The 18,281-nt window shown below is 35.5% G+C and overlaps 1 protein-coding gene across 2 annotated transcripts in view; it reads right to left on the bottom strand.

Moving 5' to 3' along the window:
• The window catches only part of FAP (fibroblast activation protein alpha), a 70,515-nt gene that overhangs the window by 25,034 nt on the left and 27,200 nt on the right, over window positions 1–18,281 (bottom strand). Inside the window, exons 11-16 of one of the 2 annotated variants that reach the window (XM_012440643.2) lie at window positions 17,476–17,611; window positions 13,498–13,542; window positions 6,894–6,998; window positions 6,725–6,795; window positions 4,408–4,461; window positions 2,567–2,691 (exon numbers count right to left, since the gene is read on the bottom strand). In XM_012440643.2, the coding sequence (XP_012296066.2) occupies window positions 2,567–2,691; window positions 4,408–4,461; window positions 6,725–6,795; window positions 6,894–6,998; window positions 13,498–13,542; window positions 17,476–17,611 (536 nt within the window). The remainder of the gene's footprint in view (window positions 1–2,566; window positions 2,692–4,407; window positions 4,462–6,724; window positions 6,796–6,893; window positions 6,999–13,497; window positions 13,543–17,475; window positions 17,612–18,281) is intronic. The other variant, XM_012440645.2, reaches the window with a different exon arrangement.

Genomic DNA, 18,281 nt, shown 5'->3' with positions numbered 1-18,281 from the left:
AAATTATAAAGATAATATTTTGGTTTCCCATCTGAATCCTAGTCTACTTTGGAAATAAGAAAAAGGGATAGTATTTATTAGGCTCCCTCAAGACTCCAAGGTTCCTGTGTGGAATCTCAGAATTTTATAGAATGTTATTGCAGAGATTTTCATTTTGGTCAGTTTTTCATCAAAGATGAAAAAGGACAAACACACATATTACATTTTCGGTCAGCATATAAAGATGTGAGCATGAATCTAAATTTCTAGACTAAACAACCAGTATCTAACTTGTGGAATTTTCATGGATGTGTAGTTTCCATAATGGAAACTTGCATATCTTTTTCCTTTTTTTGCCTAAAAAATGAGACAAATTAATGACTGACTGCATTTGACACTGGACGGAGGGATGATCATAGCAACCTAAACATCAGTCCTTGAGAAACCTACCTTGTATGCTTTTGTTCCATCAGCATCATTGATATGATTTTACCTGTTTTAATCCTGTCATCTGGGACTTACTCACCATCCCTCGGGAGAGTTTAAAGTTACATAATGAGGCTTTACTCTTAGTCCTGAAGGGAAAGATTTCAAGGTTTTTCCTATGATGGCGCAGTGACTCATTTTACTGGAGCTTCAAAAACACCAGACGATGTGATGCTTCCCACACAGTATATTTTTTGCTAAATGGGAAATTACCATACTGCCGAGGAAGAGTGAGTGGTGGAAAAGTCAGGCGATTGAAGTTCTAGAAAGGACTCTTCCACCAACTTTTGATGAGAGCTTAGGCTTTTATTCTTCTTCTCTTCAGTGGGCACATAGGCTCAAGTAGATATTAGGAAGACAAAGTAATATAAAATGTGGGATAATGCCTTCCCAAAACATTAAAGCATTATACAAATGCAGAACGTATATATATATAAATACATGGATGTAAATGTAGTGTCACTGATGCATTCATCAGCAAATATATCAGCATAAAACCAGTATTTTTGGTAGACTTTTCAAGGGACAACAATGCTTTGATATTACCTCATACCTATGTTAATTCCACAAATATTGAATGTCTATTATGTATTAGACATTCTTCTTGGTCTTAGGAATACAAAGATGAAAAGAAAGTAGCCCTCGCCTTTCAGGAGAAAAAGATAGATAAACAGATGACTCAGTATGGTTAGCTCAATGATACTATGTGCCTGGCATGTAAGCTTTCAATCTATGTTGCATAAATACATAGCTTGGGTTGAAAAATGTTGCATATAACTTGAGAGGGACATTTAATGTATACCTTTAAATGCCAGTAACCACAATCAGCACATATGGTCATGAACAACAATCTCTTGACATTTCAAAGATGCCACTGACCAAACATTTTATGAAAGTGTTATTTCAAACTGACATCTCTGTGCTATCTTGAAGAGAGCATTTGGGTTAAAATGCTTATTCATGTCCACATAGTCAAAGGAGCTGCAGCTCAGGTTCAGGGGCCAGGTGGCTGGACTGAAGGAAGTGGCATGTTAGGGTGGCCTTCATTCTGGTTTCCTTTATGGGATCTTCAGGGCCTCTGCAACTGAGCAGGGATATCTAGTAGTCAAAGATTCTGTTTGTTCTTTTTAAGCCACATACCCCTACCAGGGGAGCTGATACCAAAATAGGAGGGTAGCATACATTTTGTAATACCTTTTCCAAGTACTCTATCTCCCAGCCCCAAAACAAGAATAAGCTGGGATGAAGTAACAGAGATTGGAGAATTAGAGATTCCCAAGTCCCCATAATGACTACTTAGACCCCAATATATTTCACTGATCTATATTGGCCTCTTAACCTAACCTGTTTTATTGTTTGCCACATGCTCAAGATATAGATAAAAGGTTGTGCATAAAATAAAATCATATGGGTAGAAATTATTCATTAAATGTACATATGTCCTAAACAATCAAGAAATATTTTGTGTGTTTTATTATCTATGGGTTTTTATATTTGAATCCATTGCTAACAATGTTTTCCAAATTTAGAAAGGACAAACTGAGTGACAAACGTTCGTTTTCTATCCCCATTGAAACTACAGTTTAAGGAATGACTGACCTCTGAGGTGGGGATCTCAGGTTTCTAAGCCATTGTTCATTCTCCTGGCTGTGAGGGTTTGACATTTCTCTGGGCAAATGGGGCCGAACGTCCAGCCACCATTTTATCAGAGAACACTTGTTTTTCTGCTGTTGCTCAAATCCTGCCAAGACTAGCTGGTAGGTTGCCTCTGCATGCAATCTTAGTGCTGCAGAATGTGGTGGTTAAGAGCATGGGACTTAGAGGCAACAGACCCTTGCTTTAATCCTGGCTGGTGCTTAGCAGCAGTGTGGACATTTGGCACATTACTCTGTTCCCCCAAGCTCTGTTATCCCAGCTGCAAAAAAGTGAAGATAATAATAACTTCCTATCCTCCCTTCTTTTTTTTTTCCCAAGCACAAGATAAGATTGTTACATATAACAGGTGCTCATTAACTGTAGCTAAGAATTGATCAGATAGAGGTGATGAGGAGGACAACAGTGGCCATGGGGATGGTACGTTTATGTGAGGTCCGTCACCTACCATAGCAGATAAGTGCATAGTACTTGGCGTAGTCGCTGAAACTTGCTGTGTAATATTGGCACCTTTCTTTCCTTAGATGGCAAGTAACACACTTCTTGCTTGGAGGATAGCTTCCAATGCTAATTCTAGAGGGAAATGAAAATAAAACTAAGCTGAAATTTTGAGATTGTATTTATCAAAATGTACTACTCCATGTAAAGTGACTAATTTACATATTGACATCAAACCCACTCTATTTTTCTGTTGCCAATATCATTTAAAGTAAAGGGGAATTACAGTATTTTGATGTAGCTTGATTTTTGATCCATCTTTGCCTTAATAGGCACAAACCTTGAGGAAGAAGCCCTATGTGGTTTCCCTGGAGTGGGAGAAATATCTAACACCTCAAATGGCAGCGAGGTAGTCACTTCCCATAACCATTCAAGTCTTACTCTTCACAAAGTACTTGGGAATGCATAGTTCTTCATCTTCTTATCTCTCTTTTCCCACCCCATGGCAAAACATAAAAGGAAAATCTGGCAGTATTTCCAAGAAAGAGTCCCCGTTCTTACCATATATCAGGAAGGGGAAATTAATAATAAGCAAATCGGAAACAAGAAATCACAGTTCTAAGTGCCTTCTGTGCCTTCATTCCTTTCAGCAGGAAATTTGGGCTCGTGGAAGCTCAGACTGGGAATGCCCCCTCCACACAGTTTACATAAGCCAATCTGCATGGCCCACATTGGCCCCACATTCACCCTGCAGAGCCATCTGTGTGGTTTCTGAACAGGGTGATTGATTGGCTTTAATACACAGACTCAGGGACCTTATCCCATTCCCTCAGAATCAGAATTCCATGTGGAGGAGTTTAGATGATGTCATGCCAGGGTCTGGGCAGGTCAGGACCTCGTGGTGGCTGTCAGGGTTTCTTGTCCCACCTCTGAGTTTCTTTTGCTGTTGTCCCTGACTTTGCCTTGGGCATGGCAGAGGGTGGCCAGGCCAGAGACATTGCTGGACCCAGAGAGTGACTCTTCCTAACACATAAAGTAAGATCACAATCCAGGAGGGAACAAAGACATATGACAGAGGGAAAATTTCTTATTTTCTCATTTCGCATTTCCTCTGTTAGGGTTAGTATGCTGGCATATGTCCTCATTTGGGTGTGACCTTGGAAACATTAGGGAGGTAGTTAAGCGCAAGGGCTCAGAGATCAGCATGCCCAGGTACAAATCCTGGCTTCAACAACATTACCTGCCTCGTAGTGCTGTAGGAATTAAATGAAGTTACATAGGTAAGTCAGATTAAAAGGCGCCTGGCATATAATAGACTATCAGCATGTAGTAACTATTGTTTTTCTTTCCACATCCAGAAAGGGCTGTCGAGGGCACCATTTCAATCATCAAGGGGACAACTGGACTAAACTTAAACCCTAATTAGAAACAGAGATGAGTTATGCCAAAGTGAGCCACAGTAAAGGAAATCACATATTATAAGAATAAAAACAATGCCTTGTTCATACTAGGTATTCAATAAATGTGTGTTCAATAAAGAAACGTCCTCAATTACCTCTACATGTAGTTAAAGTGTTTAGTACCAAAATAGTATTTAGCATTTAGATGAGCATTCGAATCCCTTGTTTTTTCCGTTTGAAAACAAATATTTTGAATTGGCTAACATTTTGAGAGTGTGTGTTTTTAATACTGATGTAGTATACAACATTCTCCAAATGTTTCCTCTCAATTCGTAAATGATTTTTATTACATCCCACACTTTAAAAATATTTTCCATCTCCTGGGGTTGATGACTTTTTAATATTAAAATATAAATATATAGAAATATCAGAATGAATGGATATAAATTACCTATAGATATTTCTTCTTCCCGGGTAATCTTCAAATTCATTGCTGGAATAAAACCTGAAAATATATTCAGAAATTATTAAGTATTTATAAATAAATGGTAATATAATTGTTACTAATATATTAACATAGATAAGCATTCATCTAATTAAACTATTAATTGGCACTTAGGTATACAAATAACTGCCATTCATAACTAAACTTTGGGTATTTATTCTGACTTCCAAATCATTAGCAGAAAATCAAATTATGCTGAATACTGTCTTTATTATAGTTATATTCTGATTCATTATGAGACATGCAAAATAAACTAAGAAATTTGATTAATATTGCACCTTTTCTCTTCCATGATTAAGAACAATTTGCTTGTTAATCTGTACTATATTATTTAATTTTATCTGTGATTCTGAGTGCACCTGGAATTTATTTTACAGAAGTTCTGTCAATAGACAGGTTTGCTACTAATTGAGGATATCACACTGGATACCACACACAGGGCATGTACATTTAGCCAGATGCAAAACAAGTCATGGGAGAACATGCTTGCTACTTAAGTATCCAGGTTCTGATTCTAATCTGTCTTAAAATAGCTGTGAAGTGGGAAATACAGTTTTATGACACGTTTTTCACTCTGCTGTGTGTACATCTGAGTATCAGAAACAGTCATTTCCCCCTCAGAAATGTGAAAAGTTTGGAATAACTGAAGTTTGGTTTAATTCTCAGGGCAATTAGGCAGTCCAGTTCTCACTGCATCCCAGATACCATGAAAATCTTATTAGCACCAGGTAAAAAAAAAGCAATGGAATAAAACTCATTTATAGTACCAAATGTATCTCCTAAACTAACATCTTTCTATGCATCTTTACTAACTTTGCATCGTCACTTTCTAACTTTGCATCTTTACTAACTCCCATCGTCACTTTCCCTTGCCGTCCCCACATCACCTCAAACTACTTGTGGAAAAAAGGACTCAGGATCTTTCTCCAACATCCCCCTGCCGCTTCCTTGTTATGTGGAAGCTTCCCTGATTGTCTCCCTCTCTAACCCTTGCAGTGGAGTCCAGTTTCCCTCTTTTCTCTCTCTTTTCCCTCACAGTCTTGCTTTGCCAGTCCTCTTCAGCCTCCATCTGTCTTTACCACCTACCCCGTTCTCTCTTCCATTTCTAGAGAGTGTGTATTGAACTCCTCTGTGTCAGGCGCTGTGCTGAGGGCTAAGGATGCAAACAGAGAAGGAGGTGCAGTTTTGTCTTCAGAGCATCTACTGCATTGCCACTATTCTAGTTCACGCCTCTTACGACCAGAGCTGGGGCTCTCCGCCTTCAGTTTTTCCCCACCTTCTCAACACATTATGCCTGAGATGAATCTCCCACCTGTTTTGAACATGTCACTCTCCTTTACTCTAGTGATTTTAATGGCTGCTCCAAAGAATATCCAAACACCTTTGCCTTCCATTCAAAGAATTCCAAAGATTGGCAATAGATTTCTGACAAACTTTTATCCCATGAGCCTGGACTAATGGTCTTCACCTTTTGCTCCTAGAATTCCAGCTAATAGCTGGCAGATTTTGAACACTAAGAGAGGACACCTGGATGCAGACTATATTAGAAATGATAGAAAGTATACTTTGGGGATTAGAGAAGTTTCATCATAAATGATTATTTGAAGATGGTTTATTTAGATAGTATGTGGAATGGACTAAAGAAGAAAGAACTGTGAGAAAGCAGTCCCCTGTCGAGGTTAATAATAACAGCCTTAGATTTAATGCTTTAGAATTAAATCCTAGTCTGCTACTAACTAACTGTGGCCTTTGGCCAAGTTAATTAAATTTTATGAGTATCCCTTTTCTCAACTACAAACTTAGGATAATCATTTCTACTTTACAGTATCTGGTACACCATAATTGCTCCATAAACGATAGCTGTTATAAATAATAATGTTAAACTTATATAACAATGAATCACTACAAAAGATGCTCCATATCTATGGGCTGCCCTCCAGGGAATTTTGAAACTTGCTCATTGCTTCAAGTGGTGAAGAGTAAAATTTGCCTTTAGAACCAGTTATTATTTTAAAATAGTATACTTTTTATATAATCACCTACCAAGTATCAGAAAAGAAATTATCACCTACTGAAGACTTTTTTCCAAAAGGAAATCATTTTGACTAGTATTTTAAAATGTACAATCATAAATGAACTCACAACTGTCTGAATTATAGAGTAACAAAAATCTTCTCAACTAAGAGAGTTGGTACAGTATCATTTACGTCCATCGGTGCCAATTAAAACCTGAATGGTGCATCGCGCTTCGTGCGATACTTACAGTGAATCCTGTGTTACTCTGAATATATTTATGGCCTCCCACTTGCCACTTGTAATTTGAATAGCATTTTCCTATAAAAAGACAAACATTATGTTGTGTGAAACTGAGCGTTATTTGAGCAACCTCAAGTGAATGATCTTTGAGGAGATAAATCTTGGAAGGAACGTACCACAGTGTCTTTGATATAGTGAATATGTTTGTAGCCATCCTTGTCGCTAAATATTTTGTAGTACGAAATGGCATCATAGCTGAAAACTGGTGTTGAAACAAAGAACTGAAAAAAATTAACAGAGGTTATGTTCAAAAGACAAACCAAACTTAAACCATAGATTTTTTTTTTTAATTTATAAAAGCGATGTACGGTCATAGTTATAGAAATCAGAATGTCTTGCCTCCCCTGTCTTCTGTCATTCACATCTGAAATCCCATTCTTTCAGATAAACAGCGTATGTAGTGATTCTAACAGGCACTTGAACATGCCAATCACTGCTTGGTAGCTACCGCGTACCCTTGGATTTACAATGTTTAATTTGATTAAATTTCTAAGTTGAAATTTATGTGATTTGAAACAGAGGTAAAATAATCACAAACAAATGTTGATATTTAACCAAACCACACATTGAAATGAGTTATTTGACCACAGTGTGATGCTCCTTAAGACTTATACCTCTTTTAGTCCTTGATTTGTCTGATGCCAAGCACCTAGTGCCAGTGATTCAATGAAGACATTTTAAAGATTGAAAGATCATGGCTTGCTAGCCACAGTTTTTAACGGTGAGGAGGAGCTTCTGGACTTGAGAAAAAAAGGTTGCCTGTGCTGGGGGAGGTTTACTCCTTGAGTGCAGGTAGAAGACTGCAGACTGACCTCAACGCTCTAGTTTGACCTCTAACAGGTAACTCCATGCAGAACTTGCTGGGAACCACTTAACTACCTAAGGCATGCTAGGCTCTAGTGTGCCTTAAAACAGAAAGAGCCACACCTCAACATTCTAAATAGTAAATAAAACTTTAATTCTGCAAATGTTCTTACACCAAACTTTAGAAAATAGCTTCATATTTCTCCCATTTAAAAATTAATTGACTTAGATTTGCTGACTTTTTTACCCCATTGATCATTGTTTGGTGAAATGATGGCAAATCATTAAAAGAATTACATGAGGGAACAGCTACTCTACATCATGCAGAGGAGATTTAAAGCCAGCTCTCTCTAGTTGGTGTCCCTCCACATGAGAACTGCATCAAGTACAACAACTAAAAACTACCAGTATCTTTTAGCTACAAATACCTATCCTGCTGAGACGTAGCGTGGGACCCATTTGGAGCAAGAAGAGAGTGGAGGCAATCACTGACAACCCCATATTTGATGCCTTTTTGATACAATTGATAGTTATTTCTCATGAAATAATTATAATTGTGTGACATTAAAATGCAACTAAATTTATGTGATATCTGTAATGGACTAAGTTCCCCCAAAATTCATGTCCACCTGGAGCCACGGAATGTGACCCTAATTTGGAAAAGGAGTCTTTCCAGATGTAATCAAGGTAGGAATCAAACATGTGCCTGTACTGGATTAGAGTGGGCCCTAAATCTAATGACTGGTATCCTCATAGGAGGTGAGGACACTGAGAGATACAGAGAAGAAGACTATTTGAAGACAGAAGCAGGGATTAGAGTGATACAGCTATGAACCAGAGAATGCCAAGGGATTTCTAGGAGCCATCAGAAGCTGGAAGAGACAAGGATGGATTCGTCTCTTGAGACTTCATAGGGAGCAAATCTCTGCTGACACCATGATTTCAGACTTCCAGCTTTCCGAATGGTGACAGAATAAATTTATATTGTTTTAAGCCACCAAGTTTGCCATAACTTATAGCAGCCCGAGGAAACTAATACAGTGCCCCAAGCCTTACTACATTTACCTAGAATCCATAAATCAGTTAAATCAAATAAGTAGGAGGGCATTAACCTGAGGCTGTCTTTATAATTTGAGTTCCTATATAATGAAACACAACTTGAGTACATATACAAACCAAAACTTAACCACAAGTCCAGCAAACAGGGTTCCAGTCAATCATAGGCAGCCATCGTCTCACACCACATCCAAATGAGGTAGATGCCTCATCACTCTATGACCTAATAAGGTGAACCCCTAGCTATAGCCAACCAAGGATTTATCTACCTTGCTTCTGTGTTTGGCCTATAAAAGCTGGCTGCTCACATTGCTGGGCAGAGCTCTCAGAACCTCTTCTGGTTCTGAGTGCTGCCTGATTTATGAGTTGTTTTTGTTCAAATAAACAACTACATTTAACTTGTCTAAAGTTTTTCTTTAAAATGAAAACAAAAAATGGAATAATGAGAAACAGCTGCCTCCTTACATGATTCCTACATTAGTTTCATTAATAATAAGACCAACCTTGGTAGAATTTTGCATATTGAGACTAATACTTCCTAGTGAAATTAATAACCAAGAGGCCCAGGAATAGGAAATTCTGATTAGCAATTTTGTGGGTAGAATTTTATCACTATAAGTCTTTAACAAAATCCTTCTTTCATTTTATAATGAAGTTTCACCCTCTTAGCTAAATGATAATATACATACTTACTAGTAACCTCTTACAATGTCTCCTTCTTCTTTTTCTTTTTTTTTTTTTAATGGAATTTCACTCTTGTTGTCCAGGCTGGAGTGCAAATGGCATGGTTTCAACTCATCACAACCGCCATCTCCCAGGTTCAAGAGATTCTCCTGCCTCTGCCTCCCAAGTAGCTGGGTTACAGGCTTGCACTACCAGACTCAGCTAATTTTATATTTTTAGTAGAGATGGGGTTTCGCCATGTTGGTCAGGCTGGTCTTGAACTCCTGACCTTAGGTGATCCACTCACCTTGGCATCCCAAAGTGCTGGGATTACAGGTGTGAGTCACCGCACCCAGCCTATGTCTCCTTCTTATTCTTCACTGTGAAACACAAAAATTGGTTCTATATTGCCTTAATCACTAAAATAAAACCTGAATCACATAATTTTTCAAGGTACTACATTTAAAAAAATTGTATGCAAACCTGCAGTCAGTTAAGTTAAGGGACTTTTAAAGGAGCTTTGTTTTACATTAAAACTTAACATTTAATTTTTATTGAAAAGAAAATATATGGGGCAGAGTGTTATGTTTTAAGATATTAGAATCAGGCAAACAGGAAGAATATTTCTGATAAGCAAAGACTGTTATCTTCTCCCCTTTCATTGCACACATTGAGGACAGCTGCTTTAGATGAACAGGTAGCTCGGGTGAGGTAAAGAGAGTGTGAAATATGTCCACATTCATTTTGCTAGAGCTAGGCCCATAATGTATTCCAAGTTAAGTGCTTCTTGGAAGTCACACCTGGACCCTAGATAAGCACCCACACTAAGTTCTCCTCAGTTTTAACAAAGCCCATACACTGGTTTCTTTATCAAGCTTAGATTTCCTGAAAAATTACTCATCTCTATATGAAGTGCAAAGCCATTTAAAATATTTTACTTGGAAGATGAGATTATTTACCTCCATGGAATATCTTGCTATAGCTGTTAAATGACCTAAAGCTGATTCCCTAAACTGAGTGCACGTTTGGTCAAAAGCACAAGCTTTCAAGCATCAAGAAGAAAATTCATTTTTTTTTTTGAACCAAGGGATTTTTCCTGCCACGTAAAATAGGTGTAGTGTATTGCTTAAATTATTTTAAAACAATTGGTGTGACTTTGCAGTCTAAGCATAATGCCTTCAGTGCCTGTTTTTCAAATTTAAGGAATTAAGTACAAGCTTCCTTTGATTAACTCTTCGCTTTTCTGTCTGTGCTTTACAGGGCAAAATAAAAAAACAACAACATGTTTTGTGTTTTATTGTTGTTGTTGTTTTATTTTGAGACGGAGTCTTGCTCTGTCACCCAGGCTGGAGTGCAGTGGTGCGATCTTGGCTCACTGCAACCTCTGCCTCCTGGGTTTAAGCAATTCTCCTGCCTCAGCCTCCTGAGTACTGGGATTACAGGTGCACTCCACCACGCCTGGCTAATTTTTGTATTTTTAGTAGAGACAGGGTTTCAACATGTTGGTCAGGCTGGTCTTGAACTCCAGACCTCATGATCCACCCATCTTGGCCTCCCAAAGTGTTGGGGTTACAGGCGGGAGCCACTTCACCTGGCCAAAAACAATGTTCTAAAAGCAAATTTGTTGTTATTTTTTCTGATTGAATACCAAAAGGGAAGTTAGGTTATTAATACTAAATTAAGAGACTGGATATGTCAGTATTGGAGGAAAAAAGTGGTAAGTTAAGCCCTCAGAAACCTATTTGCTAGTTCTGTGCCTGCAACTAACAGATCAGTTACTTTTAGCCAGTCATTTAATCTCCCTTTTATAATTCATAGGTGATTTCTGAGAGTCTTTTTTCATTTTAAATCTTTCACAAATTCAAAAGAAGCCACATATCAAAAATAGCTTTTAAAATTTATACTAATATGACTATCCTGTATACTTTAACTAAAACTCTATAAATGTTACTTGAACGAATGTCTGAAATACATACACATTTCTAGTTTTTTTTTTCTGGTTAATTTTATTAAGTCACTAGTTTGATTATAGGTCAAAGGAAGTTATTCAATATACAGTATATTATGACATATGAGTTATGGCTATAAAAATTGTGGCCAGACTTTTTCAAAAGGCAAGTCAGAACTTACAAAAGTTAATTAATAATTCATTTAAAGATAGTGTGTTGGGAGGATGTAAACTTACTCTTGAAAATGATCATTGCAAATAATTTTTGATATTTCCTCTTCTGGAATTTAGAAGTTTTACTGACTACAGGATAGATGTTAAGAGATTGAGATTAGTACATAAAAATAAGTTGCTCCCAATAGAATTATAAAACTATGAATATTAAAATGATCTGCCACAAAATCACATGTCCCAGATAAATAACAAATTTACTCTCTAGATTTAGTTGGGAATGACTTTTGATTTAATGTAAGGACCTCATTTTCTCTTAAAGGAGACATATGTGCCTCCACTGAAGGTAGGTATTTTTCTTAAAAGTTCTACAGCTCTGCAGGCAATTCATTCATTCATTCAGCTTAGTTTGATGAGAATGCAAGGTTGGTGCAATACAGATTTTTTAAATTATTAAGATATAATTGACCTGAAGATGATTATAAATAGGAGCTTTCAAAAGATGCATTCTAAAATGTTTCGGAGTGTTTTGAACACTGCAGCATTTTCAAAATAAATGTATATAGACACTCAAAATAATGTCTTTGAAAAGGTTTTTGGTATTATTGTTGATCTAATTGTAAAATTACATTATTCATGTAACTGTACAGTAGATCTAGTTATAGTGTCATCTTGGAGAACATAACTAAAGACTATTTTCAAGCATTCTTCCTTCCCTTTATTCTTTACTAGAAATCTTTGTAATGTGAGTGAACTGGTAGATTAATTTTTTTCTCAAAATTTCAAATACCAATCTAAGAATTATGTTTCTAAAAGCTAAGATTCAGACTGATTAAGAATCCATAAAATTTAGAGAATACTTTTTTTTCACTGAACACTACTATTTTTTCCTGTGCTATACTAGGACAGTAGGAAAAGTGAATTTAAATAGGAGAGTTTTTTTTTTCTGAATTACATACTTATCTTTATTATCTTGTTACCTCAGAATGTAATTTACATTTACTGTATATAATAAATAAAGTAACTATTCCCTAGTAAATGAATAAAGCAGAGGTATTTTAATTAAAGACAAAGCATACATTCAATAGCATGTAAGTCAAAATCACTGGATACAAAAAAGTGTACAATGAAGAGTTTTTAATATTTGAAGATTGTCACTTTACAATTTATATTCTTTCTAGCCAATTTAGGTTTAAATTTTTATATAATTTATCATCTTAGCATTGATTTCTGAATTTTTTATTATCATTGGATGAAGGGCTAATGTGTTAAAACAGGTCCTAAGAGTTTCCTTTTTCATCACATAATGTGTCCAAAACTTAGAGAAGTAGCCTTTCCTCTTCAAATACTAATTGAATTAAATTACATGTTTGTGATAAGTGGCAGCATCTACCAATCTTCACTTATTCTCTTGTCTTAATTTTTATTCTTCATATACTATATAAAGTACAATTGCTATTACCTAAAGCATGATTTTACATTAAAAATTCCCATAAATTATTGGATAAACATATCCTAAACTTCCAAATATAAATGATCACAAATCACAAAACACACATTTTCCTATTTGATACCAAATCATTATCTAAATACTGGAAAGAGTATACATATATGAAATTTGGTACATGTTATATTAAATTTCATAAGAGGTAGATTGTCTTTAAATTACAAGGATAACCAGTGTGTTTATTTTTCTTGGATTCAAATGGCTAGTAATTATTTTACCATATCAGGGGTTGTGTTTTATTTTGAAAAATGATCTATATTGCATTTCTTTAAAAAGTAATATTAGTTATAGATATCAAGGATTCAGTTGACGAACTTAAAATTGGGACATGAGGAATATGAGTTATTTTCAATAGAATTCTAAAAAGATGAACATTGAAATTGTCTAGCACAAAATCACTCAAGAGATCACTACCTATGTGTTTTTTATTTTGATATTTTTCATATATATTTGTTTTCATATCAAAATATGAAAACAAATAGTGCCACTCAGGCACATTGCAAGTAGTCCTTTTGATAGCTAAGAATGTCAAGTTTCATTAAAACATATGAAAAAGATAACAAAATCATACTCCACCAGCCCATCCAGTTCTGCTTTCTTCTGTATGCTCCTGTGTCTAAAAGACAAAAGATCACATCAAACATAGTATTAGGGAACATGTTTTATTCCTAAATATAATCTGGACATTTGGAAACAGTTAAGCTGCCTGATCAGAGTGTAACATTACTAGTCAACTAACAACTTCAAATTTGAGTTTAAGGGGACAATATTAAAAATCTCATGTAACAACACTGTTGTATACACATGGGTAATTTTCTTGCAGATCTTTAATAATTATGCTTAAATCTTCCATGAGGCAATGACTTGGAATTATCACATCTATGGAGGCCTGGCACAATCCACTTGATGTGGTGTAGGTAAAACAATGGAGTGTAGGTTAAATTCTTTCTGTTCTGAGTCTTATGAAGTAGCCAAAATTTTAAAATTTGCACTGAATCTTATTTTGGATTATATTTTAGCATAATAAAACTGATTATTTACTGAACAAATATTTAGTATTCCTAAAAAAATGAATAGACTTTTCTAGATAAATAATTAGAAAAAGAAGAACATTATAGGTAAAATAAATAGCATAGAGACCAGACTAGCTTAGTCACCCAACAGATGGCTCAGTATGGCTAAGGGGAGAGTGATTACAGGAAAGAGTTAGAAGATGAAGGAGAATGCATATTTATCAGCAAGATCTTGGAGAAGCTTTATGGTAGCCTAAGAAGCTTCAATTTCTCCTATTTGGCAAATCTTTTGAAGGTCTTCCAACTCACAATTTGGAAAATATAATTATGAACATGATACAGCAGATAAATTAGAAGTGGGTAAGATGGAAGTAGGCAGAGGGACCAACTGGAAGGCTATTGTAATGTTTGAGAAAAGAATGATTCTAATCAAGCTCTAATCAAGACTCTAATCAAGCTCATGGCAGTGAGCATGGAACAGAGAAAATGTAGCCACACATATTGAAAAGTTCAAATCCTCAGAAATAAGTCTGAGAGTTACTAGCAAGTATAATATAAAGCTCTGGTATACATTAAAATTACCCAAACTGAATGAATACAGAGTTGAGACAGACAGCAGGATAATCAGCAGACCATTTCCTATTTTTGCTAGGGACACAGCTATGAAATGTATTTCCCAGCCCTTCTTCAGTTGACTGTGGTTATTTGATAAGTTGTAGTCAATGTGGTGTGAGCAGAAACACCTCATGCTACTTTTAGGCCTACTCCATAAAAGCCTCACATACATTATTTTTCATTGTTTTCTCCATGCCTCAGCTGGATGTTGATGCTCAGGTTTGACAAACTTTGGAATAATGTTGGAAGCCAGTTAGCAGAAATGCCATCACCTGGGTTCCTGAATGACTATATGGAGCAGAGTACCCCATTCCCCATCCCTCACCACACCTCACTTACCTGGACTCACTATTGGATAGTTACATGAATGTGCAACAAATTTCTACTGTATTAACCCACTGAATTATTGGAGATTTTTTATTGTTGTTGTTATAGCAGTGAGCCTACCTTGCAAATACATTAACTTGGAGAATAATAAGATTTCTAGAGAAGTCAGAAGAAGAGCTGGAAAGGAAAAGAACAGTCAATGAAGCAGAAGGAGAACCATGAGAGGGTGTACTGTCATAAAAGGCAGGGGAATAACAAATTTTAAGAACACAGTCTGGATTTTGTCTTACAGGAATAGGCCAATGCCTCAGAGAGAACAAATAAGATGAGACTTGGAAAAAATAGTGAAACTTTTTCGATTTATTATTTTTAGCCATAAAAGTAAAATTAATTTTAATTCCCTTTTCAGAGGAGGAAGCGTAATATAAAAGATGTTTCTTTCTCTGACTATAAATTTCTTGATAAATCTCACTAATATAATTTTATTACAAGTAACTGTTGCCAGTTTCCTTTGCCTCTTTGTTTTGGGCATGACTCTCAGCATGAATAAAATGTTGCTGGGTCACTTAACCTTAAATATTGTTTTCAAAGTGTGTGCCTGTACACATGCGTGCGCGCGCACACACACACACACATCAGTCATGAGGATGGTTTCTGGGAAATTCAACACTGTTGTTCTCAAATCTAAAAATGTTGCATGTATTTATCAAACTATTTTGAAACAGAGGTGTTTAGAAATTCTAAGGTTATTCATACATGATATTCTAAATTTAAGCACTGTTTTCTGGCTGTAAAACTAAAGTTTATATTCCAGGGACTTCCATACCTCATTGAATGAGCATCTTAAATGTTCTGTCAGTTTGGATTAAAGTTGTCTCAGATTTTGATAAATTAGAATTTCAGATTTCAAAGCAATCACAGTTTTAAAATTCCTAGTTTTAGGAGCTAAAAATTGTGTCTAAATTATAAATCTCATCATGTTCAAACTAATAAAATTAAAGCAATAGTCCCTAATATCTAGATTTATTGAAAAGTTTAAAGATATAGTCACACAAAGCTGACTAATCTAATTAACTAGTATAATCAAGATTAGTCTATCCTTTCTTTGCCTATGATACTGCATTAAAGCCAAAATCTTTCTGCTTTGTATATCAAAATATATATAAGATAAAAATACGCTTCTAGCATATTCCATCAAAATTACTCAAGCCTCTCACAGACACAGTAGTGGATTTAAAAAAATATTTTTAGCCTGAGTAATGTTGACTATTATAGTCCTGATATATTTCCAAACAGACTCATATGACTTTTTTCTTGCAAAACATAATGTCCTAATTTCTAGATGAAATTTAGTGATTTACTTTTATTGTTCTGTGCTTTTCTTATTACTTTATAAAATATGACTGTTCTATGTTTGTTTTAATGAAACATTTCTTCATAATTAGAAGTCTCATGTAATGTACCCATCAAATTTCCTATTTGAAGAAAACATTTTGTATCTCTTAGACTCTAATATGAGTAATTAAGAACAGGCCTATTTTAAAGCTTATACATTGGTTAAGCGGTTTTTCTGACTCATTAATTCAACAGATTACGCTTGAATTTGAGCAACAGAAACAATTAAAACTCAACAATAAATCTGTGCTTAGTTTTCAAGGCTTTTTTTGACCAAAATTAGTACATATGGGGTACTATCCTAAGATAACAAGATAACAGAATAATTTGATCTAATATATGTCATGTTCTCAGTAATTCTCATTTGATTTTAAAATCAGAATATTTGGGCCAGGCGCTGTGGCTCAGGCCTGTATTCCTAGCACTTTGGGAGGCTGAGGGGGGTGGATCATGAGATCAAGAGATCGAGACCATCCTGGCCAACATGGTGAAACCCCGTCTCTAGTAAAAATACAAAAATTAGTTGGTTGTGGTGGCAGGCACCTGTAGTCCCAGCTACTTAGGAGGCTGAGGCAGGAGAATCACTTGAACCTGGGAGGCAGAGGTTGCAGTGAGCTGAGATCACATCACTGTACTCCAGCCTGGTGAAAGAGCAAGACTTTATCTCAAAAAAAAAAAAAAAAAAAATCAGAATATTTGGCTTTCTTTTGATAATATCCATTTCCTTTAGAATTTTTTATTTAAAATTTTTAATGCTAAATAAAATATGCCCCATTTGCATTTATTCTCTGTTTTTGTTTGTTTGTTTGTTTAAAACATATGTATTTCCCTAGTAGACCCATGTAATGGTTTCATCTGCATTATTTTGCTTTTTATTGGACCGTCAGTGTTATAATCTCAAAAGGCTGGTTTACCACCATAATTGAGAACCAGATATCTGATTTTCCCAGTGTCATATTGTCCCATTTTTTCTTTTTTGGTATTCAATTTCAAGGTTTAAGTCATTCAAGAAAATAAAAGATATCTTATTTATTTAATAAAATGATGGACCCGTGAATACAGAGTGCTTCTTTGCAAAGCAGTTGGGAGTTGAATGCAGTAATCCTGGCTTTACAGCATAAAATGTTAGCTATAAATGAGTCCCCACTAGTGTGCTCTGATCTTCAGAAATACATATCTGTGACCTTAATATACCCTACCTTTGGACAATCCCATGTCTGCCAGTCTTCCCTGAAATCACATATAGACAAGACTGAAACATTCTGGATTCTTTTTAGCCACTGCAAACATACGCGTTCATCAGTAACCCACGTGAGCCAACTGAAATAATAGTCACTGCAAATAAAATAGAAATAATCACAAGCATAAACCAGTTTCACACACAAATAATTTCTTAATTTTTGTTTTCTAAAGGATATATTTCATTATGATTCCGTATTTATTTAATAGATAAGAAAGACAAAACTTTCCTTCCTCCAGAGAGAAAGTTTAAATATCTCTACTTACTTAAAAAAATCTATGAGAGTTTCTTCATCTAATGAAATTATTTCGTATGTGGGTTTTCTCCCCATTTCCGGATTTTAACAAATTAGAAAGGAATTTAAAACATAATGCCAAAGCTACTGCTTAATCTAGACTGGGAAAAATGAAATAAACTGGCTATTTTGCACAAATCAAGTGAATTGTTCACCTTTTAATTAGTTGAGACAGACAAGTGTGATAAAAGGACAGTCTTTGTCTCCAGGCGAATTCATGTTGGAAGCTAAGTTTTAGCTGTGAGGTCAGATATTGAAATTTAGGCTTGTGGAATAAATCACAGATAATATATGCAAAATAACTCAAATAGTGTTTGGCACATACTAGACGTCAGTGAATGGCAGCACTCATTATATGATTCTAAGGATGAACGTGTAGCTAGAAAACATCAGCATAAGATGAATCACAAAATTCTGGAACATCGATGTAAAGGAATCACAGAGCTGGAAGGGGTCTCAGGTTCAAATCC

This window comes from Aotus nancymaae, unplaced genomic scaffold (genome assembly GCF_030222135.1).
Source record: "Aotus nancymaae isolate 86718 unplaced genomic scaffold, 86718_ANA_hifiasm-v0.15.2.pri h1tg000029l, whole genome shotgun sequence".
Taxonomy (NCBI): Eukaryota; Metazoa; Chordata; class Mammalia; order Primates; family Aotidae; genus Aotus; species Aotus nancymaae.
Note: the sequence above shows the minus strand (reverse complement) of the source record. Positions and strands in the feature narration are given on the sequence as shown.